This window comes from Engystomops pustulosus, chromosome 3 (genome assembly GCF_040894005.1).
Source record: "Engystomops pustulosus chromosome 3, aEngPut4.maternal, whole genome shotgun sequence".
Classification (NCBI taxonomy): domain Eukaryota; kingdom Metazoa; phylum Chordata; class Amphibia; order Anura; family Leptodactylidae; genus Engystomops; species Engystomops pustulosus.
The window spans coordinates 219,441,484-219,466,581 of record NC_092413.1 but is presented as its reverse complement, the minus strand read 5'-3'; the positions used below and the strand labels follow the sequence as shown (position 1 = coordinate 219,466,581).

Genomic DNA, 25,098 nt, shown 5'->3' with positions numbered 1-25,098 from the left:
CTCCTGGTCATCAGAGCTGCAGGCCTCATCACCACAACAATAGCTCTCTCTGTGATTCTCTTTTGCTGCCAAACTCACATTGACATTACACTGTTCTTTTTGCAACAATTGTAAATTGGCATCATGTAACTGATCTTTAATTACAGCATCATACTCATAGTCTCTATGCTTTTCTTCTACTATAGACACAACATGCTGCTCATACTCTTCCAGCTTATCTCCCAGATCACAATTCTGCTGGACAACATCTCCCTCATCTCTCAGATATTCACATTTTTCCTTTGCCACATTAGCAATAACCACATTAACACTTGGTTGAATTTCTCCTTGCTCATCTCTCAACTGAGCCTTCTCTGACTGACATTGTAGTTTTTCCTGATTTTTAATATTTTTCCTTTTCATGAGTTTAGACACAAACTTAGACACTAACTTCACTTTTACTCCTGACCTTCTGTTGCTGCCTTTTTCATTACTTTGTTTTGTAAGGTTATTAAACTGATATGAGGTATCATCGTCTGCACTTGTCATATAACAGGCAGAGGTACATTTCTTAAAAAACTTTCTCACAGCTTCCATGTTTCTTCTACAATACCACTCTACGACAATTAGAAAAACAAACAACAGAAACAAACAGAAACAAACAAAAACACAGACCAGTGAATGATATTCACTTAACAGGGATTGGATTTCTTTCAATCCTCCCTACGTCACACTCTAAAGACAACAATCAGTTAGAGTATCGTGACAATAACGTGATTGACCGTAACTCATACAAGTGATCCACAAACAAGATTCACGATCCAGGCCACGATTGATTCCCTTTTGAACAATAACACAAGACTCAGGGTTTATTCCCAATCTCACTATGTTCTCAGAAATGTCGGGTTTTATCCTTTAGATCCTATGAGCACTTCAACCACCAGGGTAATTAACCCTAACTTGCCGGCAAACAATTCAACAAAAACAGGCCTTAACTCACTAGACTGACACTAGCAGACTAACACTTAACATATAAACACAGTGCACTTAACAAAAACACAATACATGTATCAATCCCAAATAGAAACATTCATACTCACCAATTAAGAGCGTCCTCTCACTGATGTAGTATCCCTCAGAACGTCAGGTCAGCGTCTCAGGTGTCTTCTGTATTCACGAACCAGCGTGGTACTTGTTCACCGATGCTTCTCCGGGTTCTGGGTCTTGCAGATTGTTGGTTTGGATCTTCCTTGGATTTCAGGAACTCGGTAGCAGTAGATTGGAACTTCTTGGGTTCTTCGCAGAATGTTGTTTTCCACGATCCGTTGGGGTGCCAAATGTAAAAAAAACGTGGGTTTTTCCTTCTACCTGCTCTAACTAGGGGTTGTTCCTTGAAAAGATGCAGAGTCCAAACTTGGAAAAAAAAAAAAAGGCTTGTTTACTTAAAAAGGTATAAAAGATGACAAAGTATAAAAAGAAAATGATACAAGACAAAAATGCCTCCTCAATGTTCTATTCTAGGATTAAAATACATACAATATCTGACTACAAACTTAAGACTACATGACTAACAGACACAAGACTATATAATTAGTCCATCCTTAATAAGTTAGTGTTAGACTACTCCTTGACTATACCTATATACCTCAACTGCTACCACAATCACACCCACAGACGCCCATGACTCCACCCCTGCTCGGATATCTTCCGGCCTTCATGATGACTTGTCGCCAATCAGCTTCCGGTAATAGGATATTGGCCTCCTTGGTGTTGTCATTTACTCCTTCCTCAGGATGGCGCTCTCGTACTTGGAATTGATATCTTTTCCTCAGGCCTTTGTCCCAAATGGCTTAGGTGACCTCCCATGGATGGTATTTATTGCCCACCTGACACAATAGGGCTTCCCATGGGAAAGTGTCCATGTATCCCCTTTTCACAACAGATGTTTGTTTATTGCCCTCCTGAGTCAATAGAATTAGGCCTGCAACAACACAGCCCTCCTGAACACCAGGAAATTGATGCCTTTGATCTATGCCCCAAGGTAATGGATAAACCCTTCCTGTTGAGATTGCACAGGATATTCCTTGAGAAGGGGCACATAGGTGACCCATGATCAATCACCAAGTCTTTTATGGCACCACTCCAAGGCTTCAGGCAATGTCCATCTGCTGGCAAGCTATGTGAGTGTCCATATTATATAAATCTCATTTTTGACTTTAATAATTCATATATAACAGGGGCACTGTAGCAGCGGAGGTTTTGGGCTCAGATGACACTGAAAATTCCTCTCCTGTCTCATGGTCGACATATCTCCTGTACGTTGGTACAAACCTGGGAAACTTATCTACTAGGTATTGGTCTAGAAAGCTGCAGTCGGTGCAGCCGCTCAGAGATGTTGGTAATGACCGTGGACGTTGCTCTGGTTGGTGTTGGTCTAGAGAGCTGTGGTCAGTGCCGATGTTGTGGCAGCTGCTGCTCCGAGCTGTTGGTCCAGACCTGAGAAGTAACCCGGGTGGGCTGATATCTATAGCCGGGAGATAATTGTAGCGCCCCTGCACAGGCCGGTATGTTCCACTCATCTCTCCGCTGGATGTGTCACTGTGTTGCTCCTTATCTGTGTAAGATGGCGTCTCGCCTATAAAGAAGCAGATATACATGATGTCAGGGGAGAGGGACTCGGTATATTATTGATAGATGGTTTATTATGCCTTGCGGTAAAAATGATTGTTACAACCAGAACATTAAAATGCACAAAATACATAGATAAAACAATAAAAATAATGTGACATAAAATAGACATAAACAACCAGCACTAATATTCCTGGGAATATAAGACACTCCCTCCACCTCCCCTGGTATATAGTGAATTAGTCAGTGGGACCCCACTAGATACATAAGAATGTCCCTGTCCTACACCGGAGATGAAGGAAACGGTTACTCAGAAGTTCTATCGCGGGGGAATACAGTGGATGATCAGAGGAGGCACAGATACAACTTTTGGAGCTTTCTTTGATGCAGAGCAGTTTCCCATCCTTCCCCCCGATCACAGCACCAGCCGTTATTCATCACCTTTCTACAATGGTTGGAATCTCGGGATGAAATACAGCTGCTCCTCACCACAAGAGAGAAGAACCAAATTCTCATCTCCGCTGATTTGTAAAAGGAAATTACATTAAAAGAGCAGAGAGATGGTAGAAAGTCCAACCTACTCATAGACTTGTTATACACATGGTCGTCCCTTCTGCTCCAACTCCGTGTATCCTCCAGAACCTCCTAAGTTCTTATAATTTTGTACTTGTTCTCCTGCAGTGGAGAATAACAATCCATCTTCCTTCTGCCCAAACTAATCACCATTTCCTGAGCCTCATTCACATAACGGTTTAGTCCATTGCCCCGACAGCAGTAAATATCACCATATGGCACATTCTACATGTAACATTTCTACAAAAAACTAAAACACCTTGTATTCTATGCTTCACGTGTTTTAGGATGTTTTAAGACACTTTTATGAATTGTATGCAAAGGGGTGTGGCTTCAGGGAAAAGGGTGGGATGTAAAATGTGCCAAAAATACTGGAGGTCTGAAAAATCTGGTGCAAGTTTCTGTAATGTTAGACCAGAGAGTCATAAACTGCATCAAAATATTCCTTCAACTTTTGGCGCTGCATAAAACTGCCCAGATTACATTAACACACTATGGGCCTCGGGGTGATTGTTGCCTAGAGAAACCATTCACAGCTCAGCGCTTATTCTATAAAAGCAGTTTAAAAAGAGAATGAAAGCTGAGCTGTGATTGGCTGCTGCGGGCAACCAGGACACAAGGAAAGACCTCATAAAGAGATGAAGAATCGGAGGGATCTCCTACCTCTGATGCTGGTGTAGCTGAGTCCTGACATGTCACTAAGACAATAATCCTCATCAGTGATGGTGCAGGATCTGCACTGTACGAGACCTTTTAACCATTTCCAGGGTTTCAGGAGCCGGGCTAAGATCTTGTTCTTCTTTTTTGTCTTAGCTTTCTTCCCTGGTTCCTCTTCTCCCTTTGGTTCTCCAGCCTCAGTGATCTTGTTTTTCTTTTTTGTCTTAGCTTTCTTCCCTGGTTCTTCTCTCTTTGGTTCTCCAGCCTCAATGATCTTGTTCTCCTGTAGTTTTCCTCCATTCTGGTTGACCTTCTCCTGTGAACCATTTTTCAAGGTTTCGGAGCTTTGGAGCAGATCCTGGATGTAACGACATTCATCGTTGATGTAATTATTAACAAACCACGCCATGGTGGCTGCCGTGTCTCTGATCAGGGACTATAAGTAGTTGCTGTCTCTGTGGTCAGAGAGTAAATGAGAGGGTGAGCTCTGCGCGCCGGCTTTTAAACCCTAGCGGGTGGGCGGGACTACAGAATCTTGCTCCTGATTGGTCGGTAAGTGGAGGCAATAGACAATATCTTGCATCTGATTGGTTGCTATTTTATGAGCCATTGTGATGTCATCAGCCTTGGTGGAGGGTTCTATATCATTGTGATGTCATCAGCCTTGGTGGAGGTTCTGTATCACTGAGATCACTTCCTCCAGGCCCATAATTGTACAGTTACAGAAATATATATCTATATCAATTTTTATTTAAAAAATAAATAAATAATATAAATCACACAAATAATATTTAAAGTTTTTAGCAGCAAAATCTAAACTAAAGTATAACAGAACTGTACAAATGTCCTAACCTCATGTCTGTACTGCCCCTCCAGTTACTTCATCAATGCAACGGATGCAGTAAATCTGTCGCAGCAGCTACTTGCAGGATCGGAGCCGCCACACAAATCCATCAATGGAAACTGAGCTGTGATAGAAACATTGCAATATCATTAAAAGAAAACCTTTATTGTGTAAAAGTAGGAACATAAAAAGGTTTGTAGAAACAAAGGAAGGAAAGTTGTGCCGCCATATAGATGACCGGGACGCAACCGGCAAACTCAGAAGATTACAGGGAGGCTCTATATATAAATAATGGACACAATGGGGCAAATTTACTCACCTGGTCCCGTCGCAATCCACGATTTGGATGGTCCGACGAGGATGAAGTCCGGCGCGATTCATGAAGATCGTGCGCCCGAGTTCCTGCATCCGTCGCTTCCCCGCCGAGGTCCGCCGGTGTTCACCTTCTTCTTCCCGGTGCTTGTAAGTGCATGTCTTGCAACACAATTCTAAATGTTAAATTTTGCATGTTGTCCGAATCCGTGGGGTTGTCCGACAGCCACGCCCCCCGTTTTCTGTCATGTTGCGGCCTAGGCACGCTAGTGTCACGGTGCTTGGTATGGGGAACCGGAGGGCTGTCCTACAGCCTGGCAGGTCTCCAGCTGGGTGGTGTTGGAAAGAAATGATGAGGGAGAGGCTGCTACAGCGGTTCTCCCTGGGCAACCCTTTGGTGTTTAGAGTATGAGTATGTGTGGTGGACAGGGTGCCTATGATGGTGACAGCCGTAGTAGCAGGGACCAGACGGAGGCAGACGTTGAACAAAAACAACTTACAGTTCTTTATTGGAACCGACAGGAACCGCAGCAACGTGCCTTAACAGAATGGTAGATTGCTGAGATGCAGTTGGAGGCAGCCACAGGATGTAGATCATCAGCCTGGATGCAAGGGCAGGCTGGGAGATAGCTGTGTCCTAGAAGGATGCTTCAGCTTGTCCTGGGTTGCTTCAGATATCACCCTTGAAGGTAGGATGATATCCCTTTCCTAACTAACTATCTCACTACAGTCTTCAGGCAGGGAGCTGGCTCACCTGCTCTTGGTCTGGTGTGCTAGCTGCACTGACTCCTCAGAGTCTCTAATCTGAGAGAGTGAACTCTCTCCTCATACTGCACTCTCTTCTGAGAGAGAACTGACTTCTTCTGGAAGTTTCCCGAACAGGGATCTTGTTACTCCCCCTGGTCAGTTGGTGGCTGCTCCTCCAATTACATCTCAGCTCACAGAAACAGAGTGTAATACATGTGATTGGCTGACACATATGACATCACACAAAACACTTAACTCCTGCCTTACCAGGCAGGTTCTACTACTGCAGTGTTCCCCCGTGTTATCTATAAGGACTATGTAGTGACATGCTGTGGGGCTAGTCAGACCCTACACAGGCTGCAAGCTACATGGTGGGACATATTCGCAAACACAGCTCTGTCTGTTGCATGTGTATGTATCTATTATTAGTGATATATTAGTGTATATACACTGCCGTGTGCTGTATAATTCTATTAAGCACACAATGGGGCAGATTTATCAAGCAGTCTGAAAGTCAGAATATTTCCAATTGCCCATGGCAACCAATCACAGCTCCCCTTTAAAATATTCATGAGCACTGGTGAAATGAAAGCTGAGCTGTGATTGGTTGCCATGGGCAACTGGAAATATTCTGACTTTCACACTGCTTGATAAATCTGCCCCAATGTATATTCTTAGCACTTTGTATATAAACTATTGGGGTTATTTATCATTTGTTTTCCTGGACTTTTTTGGCATAAAAATGTCTCAAAGTAGTCACATTGAGGGTTTTTCACTGCTGAAAAGTCTTACCGGACTATAAACACCTCTCCATTAATCTGACCTAAACATAGAACTACTGCAAGGGCAGCACCGTGCAAAGCCAGAGTCATGACTAGTCTCAGAAAAAGTCATAAATTCTCATTCTTAGTCCAGTCCCCGCTGGTCAGAAAGTAATAATAATAATCTTCTTTTATATAGCACCATCAAATTCCGTAGCGCTTTACAAATAGACCATAAGAGCATTTATTAACCCCTAGGCGCACCAGGACGTTATAGCACGTCCCTGCGGGAAGACACTTCCCGCACTGCCACATTCTGTAATGTCTTGCTTCTGGCACCGGCTCACGAACGGAGCCGGTACCAGAAACAGCAGCTGTCAGCTGTACATCACAGCTGACACCCCACGCTTACACCCGCGATCGGAGCCGACTACAATTGTGAGTGTTAAGCATGACCGCGCCGTGTAAGGGTCTTCCCCCTATGGATCGGATCCACAGTGCCACTTACCGGGGGATCCGATCCTCTTCTGGGCAGTCCCAAGGTCTGACAAGTGCCCCGGGGCTGCCCGATCTTCCCGGCAGTCAGACCCCTTTTTGGCGTCCGACTGTGAACTGTAGACAGTTTACACTGCTCTACAATGAAAAAGTGCAGTGTAGAGCAGTGTATTGGACTTGAACCAGCAATTAGAGCATCGCTGGTTGAAGTTCAAGTCTCAAGAAGTAAAAAAAGTTATAAACACTAAACATAAGAATAAATAAAAAAATAAATTAAAATATAAGCCCCTAAAATGTCACTTTACCATAAAAACACTCAATAAAGTATATAAAACACAAACACACAAAAAAACCCCACATATTTGATATTGCTGTGTCCGTAACAATCTGTATAATAAAACAGAATCGTCACTGGACCCGCACTATACACGACGGAAAAAAACCCCGCAAAAAACTTCCAAAAAAAGATAATTTTTAATTAATACCTTTAAAAAATGCTCTCAAAAGTGATAAAAAAGACCACAAAAAATAAGTCCTTAACCAGGTTTGTCAGCCAAAAAAAAAAATTCTGTATATGAAAAGATGCTAAAATGAACAAGATTTTCTCCAAATTAGTTTTTATTCAGTAAAATTGAATAAAATACACAAACCCCCACATATTTGGTATCCCTTCATCCGTGACCATCTAAAGAATAAAACAGAATAGGTATTGGACCTGCAAAGCGAACCTCGTAAAAAAAACACACAAAAAAGCTACAAAAAAGTTAATTTTTAATTAATACACTTTTAAAAATGCTCTTAAAAGTGATAAAACAATGTTATACACTCTAAAATAAGAACACTAAAAAGAAAAAAGCTTCTCACAAAAAATAATAAATTAAATAATTAATTTTCAGCCCAAAAATAAAAAAGTTCTGCATATAAAAGACGATGATGATAAAATTAACAACATTTTCACCAAATTACTTTTTATTCAGTAAATTTTTATTTATTTTATCTATTTTTATGGTATGGTAAACAGCCCAAAAAAAAAAAAATCTTCCAAACAATTGATGATTTTCATTTCCTCCACCAACGAAGAGTTAATAAAATCTCACCAATTAGCTATAGATGCCCCAAAATTATGTACCAGAAAAGTGCATCTCCCTATAGGTCCACATTAAAAAAAAAAAATACATTATGGCCTGTACAATGTGACATCTGCTCTGCATGGCGCCTCCTTCCCTTCTGTGCCCGGCTGTGCGCCCATACAGCAGTTACCACCACATATGGGGGATCAGTACTCCGGAGAAATTGGGTATGAAACTTTGTGGAGCCTTTTTTCATTGAATCCATTACAAATGTTTAATTTTCACCCAAAATGAGTGTATTGTCAGAAAATATTACAATTTGTAGACTGCACCTCCATTTTGTTTTAACCCCTATAAAACACCTAAACAAACTTCTTAAAAGTGGTTTTTCATACGTTGAGGGGTGTAGTTTCCACAATGGGGTAATTTACGAGTCTCGCTATTATTTAGTCCATCTAAATACGGGTTTTGGTGATTTTACAAAAAAATTGAAAAATAATACCTAAATTCTGAGCCTCATAACATTCTAGTAAAATATGTGAAATCTTACAAAAAAACATCCAACATAAAGCAGACATTTGGGAAATGTAAGTTATGAAATAATTTGGGTGTTATGACTATCTGCATCAAAAGTAGAACATTTAGAACTTTGAAAATAAAGAATTTTTCCAAATTTTGGTCAAATTTCATTTTTTTTAATAACTAAACACAAAAGATTTTATCCAAATTTTTAAACTAATTTGAAGTACAATGTGTCACGAGAAAACAATCTCAAAATCCCACGTCCCGTGGTCCGTGTCCTAAAGGCCAAAATAGCCTGAGCCCGAATGGGTTAAAGGGCCAAAGTCCAACTTTAATGAATCTGATGGGAAGCGGACCTCCAAAAATAGACATAGAACTGTCCCAAGGAGCCGCCTAATGATAAATAAGCCCCTTTGTGTCATTTTATAAATTTTTGATGCTATTTTACTGTTATTTCACTGATTACCGTATATACTTGTGTATAAGCCGAGTTTTTCAGCACAAAAAAAGTGCTGAAAAGCGTCCCCTCGGCTTATACACGAGTCACTTAAACTTAAAAAATATTTAAAAAATAATAAACTTATATACTCACCCTCCGGTGGCTCCGACGTACAGCGCTGCTCCCCCGATGTCCGCGTGGGTCCTCTTCCAGCTTCCGCACCGTCTTCTGTCTTCTCTAACTTCGCCGCCATTGTTTTTCTCCCAGGCGGCGCCTAGTATGACATCAGCAGCGGCGCGTCATACTAGGCGCCGTCCGGGGGAGAACAATGGGGGCGCCCAGCACGAAGTTAGAGAAGACAGAAGACGACGCCGAAGCCAGAAGACAAGCCGCACGGACATCAGGGGAGCAGCGCTGCACGTCGGGGCCACCGGAGGGTGAGTATATAAGTTTATTATTTTCTTTTAATGCTGGGCTGGCTGTATATTACTGTAGGCAAGCTGTATACTACTGGGGGCAGTGCTGTATACTACTGGGGGCAGTGCTGTATACTACTGGGGGCAGTGCTGTAAACTACTGGGGGCAGTGCTGTATACTACTGGGGCAGTGCTGTATACTACTGGGGGCAGTGCTATATACTACTGGGGGCTGTCTGTATATTACTGTAGGCAAGCTGTACTTTGGGCAGTGCTGTATATTACTGGGGGCAGTGCTATATACTACTGGGGGCTGTCTGTATATTACTGTAGGCAAGCTGTACTTTGGGCAGTGCTGTATATTACTGGGGGCAGTGCTGTATACTACTGGGGGCAGCGCTGTATACTACTGGGGACAGTGCTGTATACTACTGGGGGCAGTGCTGTATACTACTGGGGCAGCGCTGTATACTACTGGGGGCAAGCTGTAAACTACTGGGGGAAGTGCTGTATACTACTGGGGGCAGTGCTGTATACTACTGGGGGCAGGCTGTATACTACTGGGGGCAGGCTGTATACTACTGGGGGCAGGCTGTATATTACTGTAGGCAGTGCGGTATACTACTGGGGGCAGTGCTGTATACTACTGTAGGCAAGCTGTACTGGGGGCAGTGCTGTAAACTACTAGGGGCAGTGCTGTATACTACTGGGGGCAGTGCTGTATACTACTGGGGGCAAGCTGTATACTACTGGGGACTGGCTGTATACTACTGGGGGCAGCGCTGTATACTACTGGGGGCAGCTCTGTATACTACTGTGGGCAGTGCTGTATACTACTGGGGGCAGTGCTGTATACTACTGGGGGCAGTGCTGTATACTACTGGGGGCAGGCTGTATACTACTGTGGGCAGTGCTGTATGCTACTGGGGACTGGCTGTATACTACTGGGGGCAGTGCTGTATTCTACTGGGGGCAAGCTGTATACTACTAGGGGCAGGGTGCATACTACTGGGGGCAGTGCTGTATACTACTGGGGGCAAGCTGTATACTACTGGGGGCAGGTTGCTTACTACTGGGGGCAGGTTGCATACTACTGGGGGCAGGCTGTATACTACTGTGGGCAGTGCTGTATACTACTGGGGACTGGCTGTATACTACTGTGGGCAGTGCTGTAAACTACTGGGAGCAGTGCTGTATACTACTGGGGGCAGTGCAGTATACTACTGGGGGCAGGCTGTATACTACTGGGGGCAAGCTGTATACTACTGGGGGCAGGTTGCATACTACTGTGGGCAAGCTGTATACTACTTGGGGCAGTGCTGTATACTACTGGGGGCAATGTAGTATACTACTGGGGGCAGGCTGTATACTACTGGGGGCAAGCTGTATACTACAGGGGCAGGTTGCATACTACTGGGGGCAGGCTGTATACTACTGGGGGCAAGCTGTATACTACTTGGGGCAGGCTGGCTACATACTGGGGGGGGTCTGTAACCAATGCATTTCCCACCCTCGGCTTATACTCGAGTCAATAGGTTTTCCCAGTTTTTGATGGTAAAATTAGGGGTCTCTGCTTATACCCGGGTCGGCTTATACTCGAGTATATACTGTATGTAATGTATATGTGTCACGGGTGCTCCTGCCACCCATGTTTCGGGTCACAGGAACAACCGTGTGCCTCCGTGTGGCCCCTCTCACCAGCAGCCTCACTTACCTAGCCGCGCTCCAGCGACGGTCTTCTCGCTTCAGCGCGCGCATCCCCTCGCTGGCCAGTGCACCGCTCATTGGCGCTGGCCACCTGACAACCTATAAATGCTCAACCACTTTCTGTGACCCCTGCCGAATCTTTGTGCTTCTATGCCTAAGAGAAAGCTTTGTCCCATGCCCGTTACGATTATCCCGAATTCCCGTTGGGACCTCGATTCCGTTCCTGACTCCGATCCCGTGCTGCCTCTCCTGACCTGCCGCTACATCCCCGACTCTGATCCTGTGCTGCCTGTCTCGACCTCCTGCATGTCCCCGACTCTGATCCTCTGCTGCTAGTCCTGACCTACCGCTACATCCCTGACTCTGATCCTGTGCTGCCTGTCTCGACCTCCTACATGACTCTGAAAAGATATAAAGCAGAGCTTCCTTTTCTTCCAAACAGTGTGACAGCGACGTTTTCTCAAACAATGTGACAGCCGCGCTCGAGGCTGTCACATTATCGAGGAAGGATATTGTAGAGGATATTTCTCTTCTCAAATCAGAGGCAGAGTTTCTTTGCGACTCTCATGTAGATACAATCAAGCTAACATCAGCCAGCCTGGCCTCGAAAAATTCTATAAGGCGTGCGCTCTGGATAAAGCTCTGGCCGGGAGATGTCCCCGCTAAAACCCATTTTTGTAATCTACCATTTCAGCCGTCGAGTCTGTTTGGGCCACAGCTGGAAGAGATCCTGAAGGTCATTAATGATGACAAGGGCACTTTTTTCCCCAAGCCTAAGAAAAGAACAGCTTTTAAGTCCTTTCGTTCTAGGCAAAGATCTCCACAAGTCAGAAGACAGTTTAGAAGAGATGACAAAAGGGGTTTCAGGAATCGGTTTGTCCAGAATAAAAAGCCTCATTCGGAGCCCTCCAAGAAGTCTGAATTATGACGCCAGGCCTGTCAAAGTCGGAGCAAGGCTTTCCCAGTTTTCCCACATATGGGTCAAAACTTCTTCAGACGCATGGGTTAATTCTCTCGTGAGAAGAGGTTATTCTCTGGAGCTAACCAGCTTTCCCCCAGACAGGTTCTTCATCAACCAACCTGGCGATCGGATTGTTCCTCGTCTTCTTCAGGAATTCATACAAAAGGGTGCTTTGGAGCCTGTCCCCTATCCCCAGAGAGGTTCAGGCGTTTATTCCAGAGTATTTCCTGTCCCAAAGCAAGGAGGATCTTGGAGGCTGGTGATAGATCTTACTTACCTCAACCAGTTTATTCTGAAGAAGAGATTCAGGATGGAATCAATCAGGACAACCATACCCTTAATCTCCAGGAACTGCTTCATGACGACAGTGGATCTGTAAGATGCGTATCTGCATATTCCAGTACTTCAGAGTCACAGGAAGTTTCTCCGGGTCGCTATACTACAGGACAATACAGTACTGCATTACCAGTTCACGTGTCTACCCTTCGGTCTGAGTTCAGCGCCCAGAGTTTTTACGAAGGTCGCAGTGGGCTTATCGGCAGCCCTCAGGTTACAAGGCATCCAGGTGATACCCTATCTAGATGACTGGCTTCTGATAGCTCAAATGGAGCACTTGATGTACCACGATCTAGCAGTGGTCCTGAAGACTCTGGAGGTTCATGGGTTTGTAGTCAACAAAAAGAAGTCGTCTCTGGTCCCTGCAACCTCTCAGAAATTTCTAGGTTTTAGTAAACTCTTCCAACTCTCTTTGTCATCAGCCAGAATTACCGCTCTGAAGAAAGCGATCAAGCATCTGATTCTGCACCCCAGGACAACAATCAGGAAAGCCATGGCAGTCCTAGGACGAATAACCTCGGCTATAGAAGCAGTCCCGTGGGCAAAAACCCATATGAGGGGTCTCCAGGCATCCATTCTCTCCCAGTGGTCAAGGAGTCTGCGGTCCTTGGACAAACCAATGACGATCTCAGTCCAAGCTATGAAGGACTTAATCTGGTGGTTCCGAAACCCACTATTAGGCAGAACCATCCAATTCCTTCAGCCAGTGATCCGTACGTCAGATGCATCCAATTGGGGCTGGGGCTCCTTCTTGAAGGCCAGTGGGTTCAAAAGAGGTGGACACGGTTCGAGTCCAAATTGCCTTCGAACCTCAAAGAAATGAGGGCTGTACGTCTGGCACTTCTTCACTGCTCCAGTCTCCTACTCGGGCAAGAAGTTTTGGTCCGGTCAGACAACCTGGCAGTTGTCTTCTATATCAACAAGCAGGGGGGCACGAAGAGCCTAGGCCGAGCAGATGGTTCACAACATCTCAGCGATTCATATCAGGGGAGTGTTGAATGTGGAGGCGGATTGGATGAGCCGCAATCCAGTCAGACCTTCGGAGTGGTCTCTGAACAAACAAGTGTTCCAACAAATTGTCCGGAAAATGGGTCTTCCTCAGATAGACCTGATGGCGTCGAGGTCCAACTCTCAGCTTCCCCAGTTTTGCTCCTTGTACAAGCAGGAGAACCCAGTGGTGGTGGATGCACTCTCATTCGACTGGACAGACCAATTTCTTTACATATTCCCGCCGTTCCCTCTCATTCCGAGAGTGTTACAGAAGATCAGGAGAGAGAAAACGACAGTCATAGCCGTGATTCCGTTTTGGCCGAGAAGGGCCTGGTTCCCTCTTCTCTAGAGATGAGCGAACATACTCGTCCGAGCTTGATGCTCGTTCGAGCATTAGCGTACTCGAAACTGCTCGTTGCTCGGACGAATACTTCGCCCGCTCGAGAAAATGGCATCTTTCGCCATTGTGATTTTTGGCGACCAGAAACAGAGCCAATCACAAGCCAGGAGACTCTGCACTCCACCCAGCATGACGTGGTACCCTTACACGTCGATAGCAGTGGTTGGCTGGCCAGATCAGGTGACCCTGGAATAGACTAGGCCCCTGCCTGCGCTGCTCGGATCATTCTGTGTCTGGATGCCGCTAGGGAGAGAGCTGCTGCTGGTCAGGGAAAGCGTTAGGCTGTTCTATTAGAATAGTGTTAGGCAGGAGTGATTCTACAAGAACCCAACAGCCCTTCTTAGGGCTACAATAACTTTTTATTTTACTTTTTTTTGGTTTGCCTGTGGCCGGGCTTGCTGGCAGTAGTAGTGCAGCTAGTACCATATTGTGAGGAATTTGCAGGGAGACCTGCGACCGTTGTATTTAGCTCTTAGTGACACACATATCCACCTCAAACACCAAAGTGGGAAAATTTATTAGGGGTTTGATTAGAATTAGGCAGAGTCTGCTGATTTTTTTTTTTTTACCTTTATTTCTTTTTATAGCTCAAAGTAATCTTGCAAAGCAGTGTGCTTTCAGTGTAGGCTAGAAAATAGCCATAGGAGAACCCAAACGGCTTACTTAGGCCTACAATAGCGTTATATTTTCCTTTTTTTTGTTTGCTTGTGGCTGGGCTTGCTGGCATTAGTAGTGCAGCTAGTACCATATTGTGAGGAATTTGCTGGGAGACTTGCGACCATTGTATTTAGCTCTTAGTGACACGCATATCCACCTCACACCGAAGTGGGACAATTTATTAGGGGTTTGATTTGAAATAGGCAGAGTCTGCTGATTTATTTTTTTTTACCTTTATTTCTTTTTATAACTCAAAGTCTTCATGCACAGCACAAAATCCAGTTGTGTGCTGTCAGTGTAGGTTAGAAACTAGCCATAGCAATAGGATAGCATCGTTTTGTTTAAAAAAATAAATAAATAAAAAAAAATAAACACACAAAAAAAAAATTTTAAGTTTACACTTTAATTTGGAAAATGTTTAACCCGAGGGCTAGGGGTAGAGGACGAGGGCGTGGACGTGGGCGTCCAACTACTGCAGGGGTCAGAGGCTGTGGTTCTGGGCGGGGTGAGACACCACCTGCTGATGAGGGAGCAGGGGAACGCCGCAGAGCTACACTCCCTAGGTTTATCATGTCTCAAGTTACAGGGACTCGTGGTAGAGCACTGTTGAGGCCAGAACAGTGCGAAGAGATGATGTCGTGGATTGCGGACAATGCTTCTAGCCATTCAGTCTTCCACGAGTCCACCCATGTCACCGAAATCAGCACTCCTCCAGCTCCTCCACCTCAGCCTCCTACCCCCCAGTCTGCCCCCTCCCAGCAAAATTTGGCATTTGAAGCGGCATACTCTGAGGAACTGTTTTCTGGACCCTTCCCTTTTCCACCGGTCGCAGTCTGTGGGTGATGATGACATTATTGACGTAGTGGAAGAAGTGTGTAAAGAGGTGTCGGACGATGAGGAGACACGGTTGTCAGACAGTGGTGAAGTTGTTGTCAGGGCAGGAAGTCCGAGGGGAGAGCAGACTGAGGGATCGGAGGATGATGAGGTGACAGACCCTGTGAAGGGGAATATTTGTATATGAGCCTATAGTTTTATATTTTTAGACTTTTATATAGCTGGCAAATACTAAAGTTTTTCCTCCTCAGCAATATGCTCAGATATATTACTTAAGATGGCGCCGGCATCCACACAGCCAACACCCTATATCCAAGAAGAGAACAACATTCCTGATTCCAAAAAGGCTTCATCCCTCATATCGAAACTCAACGCCCAGGACATTATCTGCCCAGATACTGGAACTGACCAACCAGGGCACATCGGATGCTAGACAAATTTGCTTAACCCTTCCCCATTATGATGCTGCATGACACATAGCCACACCTTTTTCTCTTTTGTATAAAAGCTACAAACACGGAAATAAAATCAATCTTGCTGTCATGAAAGCTAGAGTGAAGAGCTTGCTTAAGATTAAAACCTGAATAATCTTATCTCAGATTTTATCTTGAAAACGTGCACACTTGCTCTATCTAATTTGGAGGTGGCTGACTGGACCGGTTAATTGTCGATTACGACCCTGACAATTTGGCGCTCAACTGTGGGGGCGTGGCCTGAGCCTCTGAGCCCCCGGGGACCCGCACTAACACCCGGTGGATGACCCCTGACGCTCCCGGAGGAGATCTGATCAATCTCACAGGAACACGGTAAGTCTATGTATATAATATATATATAGTACTTATCTGTGTATCCGAGGGCGTGAGGTAGTAGTCTCCGGACTCTACGGGTCTGCGGGGTGACTGTCTGAGTGGTGTGGGCTCTCTTTGTCTCAGTGCTACGCTCAGAACCGTGACACAGCAAGGAAGACGATTTAGTTTCGTTTTCAAACACCACCCCCGCTCCATCAGTCACTGATAATTTCTGCCTGGACAGTGAAGTAAATTTGTGTGTTGCCGTCTGGTTATTTAAAGTTGTATTGTGATCAGGAAAAGAATATTTAGAGACGTAACTAAGTAATGTCTAGTGCCATCGGCCGTCAGAGTAGAGAAATACGCCATGACGGGTGTCTAGGCCTAAAATAAGGCGAGCTGGGGAGTATAACCCAGTAGGAACTTCTCACTAGGAGAGTTACCTGCATAGAGTACCGTAGTGGATACCGTTATTCTGGTTGGGGACCAGACCACCGTGTTAGCCTGTATATTGGTTAGGACAGAATAACACCGTGGCGCACGTGTGGAAAGGATTTTGATTTAACGGGGATCGCTGTGTTGAGCGAGTGGCCACGCCAACATAGTACTCTAATTAGTTAGACCGAATGTTACGTCTCATGAGAAAGGAACACAGCCTTCCCCCGGGAGCACAGATGGCAACCCAGATAGTGGAGCAGAGAGAAGGAAAGAAATATGTGAAATATGCAAAAGACTTGTACAAGTTTGTAGAACAGCCAGGGAAGTCAGGGAGATTACAGCCCACACTGTGGAAGACCATCTTAGATGGTAGTAAAGGGTCCTTAGAGGACAAGGGGCTGTTAGAGTCAGCGCAAGAAAGGAGAAGGTGGCAGTGAAGGGGCAGAAATGACTTACGGATATGTAAAATGTGAATCACAAAGTGTTAAAAATTGTAATGAAAAAGATGTATCTAAAATGGCCACCGTTCCTTCTGGTGCGCCACCGCCCTATAATGGCGCCGGTTCAACTCCGGAGGGGTGGACATGTGACGTATGTGGAATTCAGAACCCGGATGGGGTGGAGACTTGTCGTCAGTGTGGTGCTCCACGCCCCATTTAGACACAGTCCCAAATCCACCGGAAGTGGGGCATACCCCTCTTCCGGTAGACGCCATTTTAAGACAGTTTATTTTTCAGTGGCGGCCATTTTTAAGTTATATTCCCTTCAAGTCCCTGAAAGTTAATTACCTATGACCCTACTATTGGCAGCCATAAACGCTGGTTGTGGGTAGCAGTGAAGCACCATTGAAGGGCCTGAACAGGGCTCAGAACGCCGGCTGAGATGATTTCATCTTATTTCAGTTCTCTGTTCAGATTATTCTTGGATGTGCAACGCTGTCTGTTTGGGTATGGTCATCTCTGATAGTTAAAAATTTATTTGTTCCCGACAACTGCAGAAAAATTACTATAAAAAAGTGTTGCAATGTGTCTGGTACCTGCTTTCTGGTGTTTAAGAGGTTAACGAGAGGGAGATCTCGGGGGCTGTGTAGCTGCGTTTTGTTTTCTGAAGACATGTAAATGACCTTGACGCTGAAGTTCTCCAAAAATCTACGGTTCTGCCTGAGCTGTGTTATCAGTGTGTGTTCTGTTCTGACCTTGACGCTTACAGCACAACAGACTAAGCAAGAACGAGCCCCCCGACTGCATTACAGAGCCTATGACTGACTGTTGTTCCTTTTTGATTAAAAACCAACTTAAGTGTACCTGGATTTTGTTGAGATGTTGGAGTCTGGCCAGAAGTTTATAGATAGTTAAGAGAATCCTATATGTCTGGATGAAATAAAGCAAGACGCACACGGTAATGGAAGATTTGATGACCTGACATTGTAGTGTACATCTGTTTTGTAATGGGTTGTTACCAAAGGTGTTAACGACTGGAGACATCTCTACCAGACTTATGTATACAGGGACTGAAAGCCAGAGGGAAACAGAGACCAGTTTCACAGACCACGGCAAAGTCAGATTGACAACGTTTCCGGAAGTCTTAACCGACCGACCCAAGTGGGCGTGTTTCGACTGTGGGGAGGAGACATTACTATAGTGAGTGGCGGAGACGGCCCCAACAGGGCAGGACAAGGGGGGTGATTACGGGCAAGGATGTCAGCGAGAACAGTCCCCCTCTTCCAAATAGAGTTAGTGCTTTTCATTGTAAAACTCTCCCCTGCTAGCCCGATGATGATTTAAACCCATTCCCGGTCAAGGAAAAGGCCCGGAAAGAACAGCTGGATACATGTAGCATGGTCCATGACCTCCAAGCTGCCAATGAGTGTACTGAAGCCCAGTGGTCCCTAGCCCAAACTGGCAGCAGTCCCTGAGAGTGACATATTATTCACTGTTATTGATTTGGCAAATGTTCTCTCTGGGCCCCTACATGAAGATTGCCAGTACCTATTTGCCTTTACCACTTCAATATTCCAGTATACCTGATGTAGATTCCCACAAGGGGGGTAAAACTCACCCAGCCAATACCCCACGGCCCTACAGGGAGTAGACTGGCAGACTAGCCCCTTACTGGATGTTCTCCTTTTCAGTATGCGGAGGACCTACTGTTTTTGTTTGCCAGGATGCATTTATTGACCTTATGTGTTTTCTGTTCCAGAAGGGTTGCAAAGTTTCCAAAGACAAACTCCAGTACTGCCAGGAGAAAGTGGTCTTCCTAGGCCACTGCTTCTCAGCCACAGGCAAATATCTGGCAGAAAGAAAGCTGGCAATCCAGAATATGCCCCTCTTCCGGCAGTGGCCATCTTGGTACTCCTGCAGAGACCCGGGTGCAGCCACTGTATCCTCACTTCTTCCGGGGCCTACTACCAAGGCCCAAGCGCTTCGGAAGAAAGTTCATCTCACCCCTCACAGGCGCTAGGCCTGTTTCCAGTCCAGCATGACACCCGAGCTCACAAAAAGCGTGATCAGGATCAGCCGGCCCCTCAAGTCCAAATAACCCCTGAAATTTTGCAAGGGTCCCCACTCTACAGTCGCTTGCAAGATAGACATGCCGCTATAGCAGACAACGGAGATGAGTGGAAAACTGACCCTCCCAAGTCCAGGGCCCGGCTCTCTACCGGACTTTCACACAGCAAGGGACCGCAGCCTCCACTGCTTACCCCACAGGCACCCCAGAGGGGGAAAGAGGAACAGTGTGGACAGCAAACTACCGAACAGACCCTGCAGTCCCAGATGAAGAAAACCACAGTCACACCCAGTGTTCCTACACTCCCTGACCTAAACATGACTACTGTCACAGCAGAAGCTCCCCTGAAGAGCAAGACCCTCACCAGTGAACCTACTAGGTACGTGGCTTTCACACCCACGCAACTGGACACTATCATCAGTAAACTCCCAGACCCGGATAAACACCCTATGCAGTTTCTGCGGAAGTTGGAGCAGAACCGCCAGATCTATGGTGCCACCTGGAGGGATCTTTACAATATGGTTACTGTTAAAACTCCTGACACTTATCTGCAGGTCATCCTGAAGTATCTGGACGCCTCAGCAGTACCGGACCAGGACAGTTACCAGTCAGGGTTGGACTTCTGTTCCCAGATGAAGACTTGGGCACAGGAATCCCTCACCGACCAGGCAGGTTCTATCCAGGACGTCCAGCAGGAAAAAGATGAACCTATGGACAGGTACTCCTCCAGACTGTCTCAACAATTTGAGGATCTCGGATTCACCTTCCATAATAAGATCCAAGCCCACATGCTTGTAAAGGCCCTAGTGGAGGGCCTCCAAGATGAACTTAAAGACAAAGTTCTTGCCACTCGTCCAGAAATCCTATCCGCAGGATTCAAGGATGCTGTAACCATAATCAAAGGATTCCAGAAAGCTCAACATAAGGAGAAAGACAAGAAGAAAAAGAAAGTGATGCTGATGACCACCACTTCAATGGACAGTGATTCAGATGAAGAAACGGTCCCTGCTCCTATCATGGTACAGCAAGCCCCTACAGGACCACCTATGCCTGTCAACTACTACCCTCAGCCACCTCATCTGCATCTCATCCGTGGCAGACACCACAACAGCAAGGACCCTTTGGATTCAACAACCAGAGACCTCGCCCTACCTGCTGGATTTGTGGAAGACAAGGCCATGTCAAAAGAGACTGCAGGTCCAGACCCAGTCAACGCCCCCGAGATGACTACAGACCGTGCCAAAGTGGACCTAGATCTGATGACTATAGAGGGTCCCAGAATAGACCCAGACCTGATGACTATAAAGGATCACATGATGAACCCAGGTACCAGGACCAAAGATATCAAGAACCAAGACCACAGGATTGTATTGGCATTACTGGCACCACTGCTGAGTCTCCCCTCACTATTCCTGTCCCCGTTGGACCTTTCCCTGATGTCATGGCTCGCTTCCTGGTGTCAGATACCTGCCCCGTCAACCTCTTGGGGGCAGACCTTCTCCAACACCTCAGAGCTTCTATCAGTTCTACCCCCCAAGGTCTTCAGCTGGAATTACGTAATCCCAAGACAGAAGAGGGAACTATGGACAGATGTGTACTTAGAGCTCTCCCTCTGATGCTGCAGCAAATTCTTCTACCTGATCTCCTCTATGGAGTCCCGGACCGGGTCTCAGCCCAACTCCCCTCCTCACTCTGGTCTACTGGACCTGATGACGTAGGACTTCTACCAGTCCCTCCAGTGATGGTATATCTAAAAGAAGGGGCACAGCCCCGAGGATACCTCAGTATCCTCTGAAGATGGCTCAAGAACAAGGCCTCTCCACCCAAATTCAGGCCCTTGTCAAGCAAGGTGTTTTGATCTACTGTACCTCTTCCTGCAACACCCCATTATTTCCTGTCCAGAAGAAGACCCCCAAGGGATCACCACCCAAGTACAGGTCAGTCCAGGACCTCAGAGCAATCAATGCAGCTACTGTATTGGAAACTCCGGTGGTACCCAACCCCAACACTTTGCTGGCCAGCATTCCACCCTCTGCGAAGGTTTTCACGGTCATCGATCTTGCTAATGCCTTCTTCAGTGTACCCTTACACCTGAAGTGCCGTTATCTGTTTGCCTTTACCTCCTGTGGAAGCCAACTCACTTGGACAAGGTGCCCACGGGGTGCCCAGAACAGCCCTAACCAATTTACTCAGGCTATGAAGACTGTCTTGTCTCCCTGGATTGCTGAGCATTCTCAAGTTACTCTCCTACAGTATGTGGATGATCTTCTCCTCTGTGCTGACTCCAAACAACTGCTGGAGCAAGAGTCATTGTCTCTCCTACTGTACCTCTAAAGCCAACTGCAAAGTTTCCAAGGATAAAGTTCAATGGTGTCATGCAAAGGTCATTTTCCTTGGACATTGTGTCTCTCAAGGGGCCAGACACCTCATAGAAGACAGGAAATCTGCCATTGCCAAGTTACCATTTCCTTCCACCATTAACCAACTCCACTCTTTCTTGGGACTCATCACCTACTGCAGACAATGGATTCCGGATGCATCGAGGCTTATGCAACCCTTGTATGACTGTTTAAAGTCAGGAGGACCACAAGGTGCTTCACCTCTGGTCCTCCCACATCTACAAGACTGTCACCACCAACTGAAGATGGCCATTTCCAGAGCGCCTGCTCTGGAACTTCCAGACTATACCCATCCCTTCAACCTGTTTGTTTCTGAAAGTGAAGGACATGCAACTGGTGTCCTGGCGCAACAGCATGCTGGGAGACAACGTCCTATTGGTTACTACTCTTGCCGTCTGGACCCTGTGGCCAGAACATCTCCTACTTTTTTGAAAGCAGTTCATGCCGCCCATGCACTCCTAGACAAGACTGCTGACATCGTCCTGGGACATGACCTCATCATTCAAGCTTCTCATGATCTGGCGGCAGTTCTTTCTCAGACCCAACCCAGACATCTGACCCACCAGAGACACCTCAGACTTCAGTGTTCTTTACTTCTGCCTTCCCATATCACCTTCAAACGTTGTTCAGTCATCAATCCAGCCACTCTCCTTCCACATTCCAGGGGGGAAGAATCTGACCCAGGAGTTGCTCCAGAAGTTGAAGATCCTCATGACTGTTTACAAGTTCTTCTTGATGATACCTCAACGCTTCCAGGGGTAACTACCCAGGAATTACCCCATCCTGACCTTGAACTTTGGACAGACGGCTCCAGGTTTGCAGACCAGTCTGGAAGGTACCATACAGATTATGCGGTAACCACTGAAACACAGGTGGTGAAAGCGGAAGCCATACCAGCCTCCATGTCAGCTCAAGAAGCCGAACTGATAGCCCTCAAGGAAGCCTGTACTTTGGCCAAAGGGAAGACTGAACATCAGGACTGACTCAAGGTATGCCCATGGCATTGCCCATGATTTTGGAATAATCTGGAAGAACAGAGGCTTCATCACAGCCGCAGGTACCCCAGTGAAGCATGCAGACCTCATCAAGAGCCTGATGGAAGCTCTACAACTGCCTACCAAGGTGGCAGAGGCAGTGATCAAGGTAAAAGCTCACGGAAAAGTGAACTCTAAAGCAACCAGAGGAAACTACCTGGCTGACTGCACAGCCAAAGAAGCTGCCATGGGGAATGTGTCATCCGAGTGGCTGGAAAGGGTCCCGAAGGAAAAACAAGAGATGACCTACCCTTGTATGGTGGCCACTAGAGCCCAGAAGAAGAAAAAGGAGGAAGAGGGAAGGACCACCTCTCCTACCCTTGCTCAGTTACAAGAGGAACAAAAGATGGCCCCAGAAGAACAGCATAAAGCATGGAAAACATGGGGTGCTGCTTATAAGAATGGACTCTGGACAATGCAAGGACTTGTCTGTCTCCCTAGAAAGCTGTACCCCGCCATTGCTGCCTGGGCTCATGGGGTAACGCACAGAGGAAAGAACCAAGCACTAGGCTATGCCAAGAAGATGTATTTTGCTCCAGGATTATCTACTGCTGTGAATGCCTACATCAAGGCCTGCTCCATTTGTGCTACCTGCAACCCAGCTCCCACGACCAAAGTGCCCTACCAGCACCTGGCCAAGTCAGATTACCCTTTCCAAAGGATCCAAGTTGACCACATTCAGCTTCCCAAGTCAGGAAGATATGAATATGCCTTAGTAGCTGTGGACATGTTCTCAGGATGGCCAGAAGCTTACCCAGTTGTCAACATGACTGCCAAGCTCACAGCCAAGAAACTGATTACTGAAATTGCCTGCAGATTTGGAGTACCTCAGGTAATGGAAAGTGACCAAGGACCAGCCTTCACCGGACAAATCTACACAGAACTATAGCAGATGCTAGGAGCTAACATAGGACTCCACACGCCGTATCATCCTCAAAGCTCCGGGAAAGTTGAAAGGATGAATGGGACTTTGAAGAACAAACTGCTCAAGTTGACACAAGAAAACCCTAAGGAATAGCCAGAACTCTTGCCCATTGCCCTGTACCATGTCAGACACACCCCTCAAGCCAAACATGGTCTCACTCCCTATGAGATTCTGTTTGGGTCACCTCCTAAGTTGTCAGAAGTTAGGGAGCAGCAGTTAGCTGAGGGGATGGATAAAGTTGTTAAGTTTGTTGTCCGTCTGTCTAAAAGAACTGTCTAACACACATTCTGCAGTCTCTGCTTCTATTCCTGAATCCACAGGTGACACGGTCCACGACTTCCAACCAGGTGACAAAGTATACGTAAAGAAGTACATCCGCAAGAACTGCATGGACCTGAGGTTTGACGGTCCATACACTGTGGTTCTTGTCACCCCCACTGCAGTTAAACTTGAAGGGAAAACCACCTGGACACACGCCTCCCACTGCAGAAGAGACCCGGCCTCACCATGAGGAAACATATCCTTTCTATATACATGATGTTCTTTAGCTCGTGCCACATTGGTTCAGGATTAACCACATTATGGGTTAATATGCCCCAAAATAAACCACGATCGCCCAATCCCCCATCCATGGAGCTAATTTAGGGAAAGATGGGAGGACTAGCGTAGTGCAAGCGGGAGGTGAGGTCTTGCTGAAAGGGCAGGCCTTGCCCGAAGTTTGTGAAGAATCCCCACCCCGACCTATCCCCACTCATGGACAACCTCGAAGGTACGTTAGAGGAAAAATTTAGTATTTAGGGGGGATTGTGAAGGGGAATATTTGTATATGAGCCTATAGTTTTATATTTTTATACTTTTATATAGCTGGCAAATACTAAAGTTTTTCCTCCTCAGCAATATGCTCAGATATATTACTTAAGATGGCGCCGGCATCCACACAGCCAACACCCTATATCCAAGAAGAGAACAACATTCCAGATTCCAAAAAGGCTTCATCCCTCATATCGAAACTCAACGCCCAGGACATTATCTGCCCAGATACTGGAACTGACCAACCAGGGCACATCGGATGCTAGACAAATTTGCTTAACCCTTCCCCATTATGATGCTGCATGACACATAACCACACCTTTTTCTCTTTTGTATAAAAGCTACAAACACGGAAATAAAATCAATCTTTCTGTCATGAAAGCTAGAGTGAAGAGCTTGTTTAAGATTAAAACCTGAATAATCTTATCTCAGATTTTATCTTGAAAACGTGCACACTTGCTCTATCTAATTTGGAGGTGACTGACTGGACCGGTTAATTGTCGATTACGACCCTGACAACCCAAGCTGGGTTGATAGGCCGGGTGAACACAGTGCTTCTGAGACGGAGGCGAGTCCTATAGCAGAACAGGTTGGAAGAGGCAGTGGTGGGGCCAGACGGAGAGGCAGGGCCAGAGCAGGTGCATCAGCACCAAATGTTTCCTGTAGTCAAGCTCCCGTGGCGAGGGCTAGATTTTCAGAAGTCTGGAGGTTCTTTAAAGAAACACCGGATGACCGACGGACTGTGGTGTGCAACCTGTGCCAAACCAGGATCAGCAGGGGTTCCACAACTACTAGCTTAACTACCACCAGTATGCGCAGGCATATGAATGCTAAACACCCCACTCAATGGCACCAAGCCCGTTCACCT

The 25,098-nt window shown here is 46.1% G+C and overlaps 1 protein-coding gene and 1 long non-coding RNA gene across 2 annotated transcripts; one reads left to right on the top strand and one right to left on the bottom strand.

Moving 5' to 3' along the window:
- Positions 1 to 2,195: 2,195 nt before the first annotated feature.
- LOC140122953 (uncharacterized) lies at positions 2,196 to 4,291 on the bottom strand. The gene is made up of 2 exons (XM_072144198.1): positions 3,844 to 4,291; positions 2,196 to 2,614 (listed from the first exon to the last, which is right to left on the bottom strand). The coding sequence occupies exons 1-2, from the start codon at positions 4,244 to 4,246 to the stop codon at positions 2,196 to 2,198; spliced, it is 822 nt and encodes a 273-aa protein (XP_072000299.1). The 5' UTR covers positions 4,247 to 4,291.
- A 10,894-nt stretch (positions 4,292 to 15,185) lies between these two features.
- On the top strand, positions 15,186 to 24,611 carry LOC140122725 (uncharacterized). Its single transcript, XR_011854361.1, has 2 exons — positions 15,186 to 16,134; positions 23,741 to 24,611. It is a non-coding gene; the product is annotated as an uncharacterized lncRNA (long non-coding RNA).
- The last annotated feature ends 487 nt before the right edge of the window (positions 24,612 to 25,098 follow it).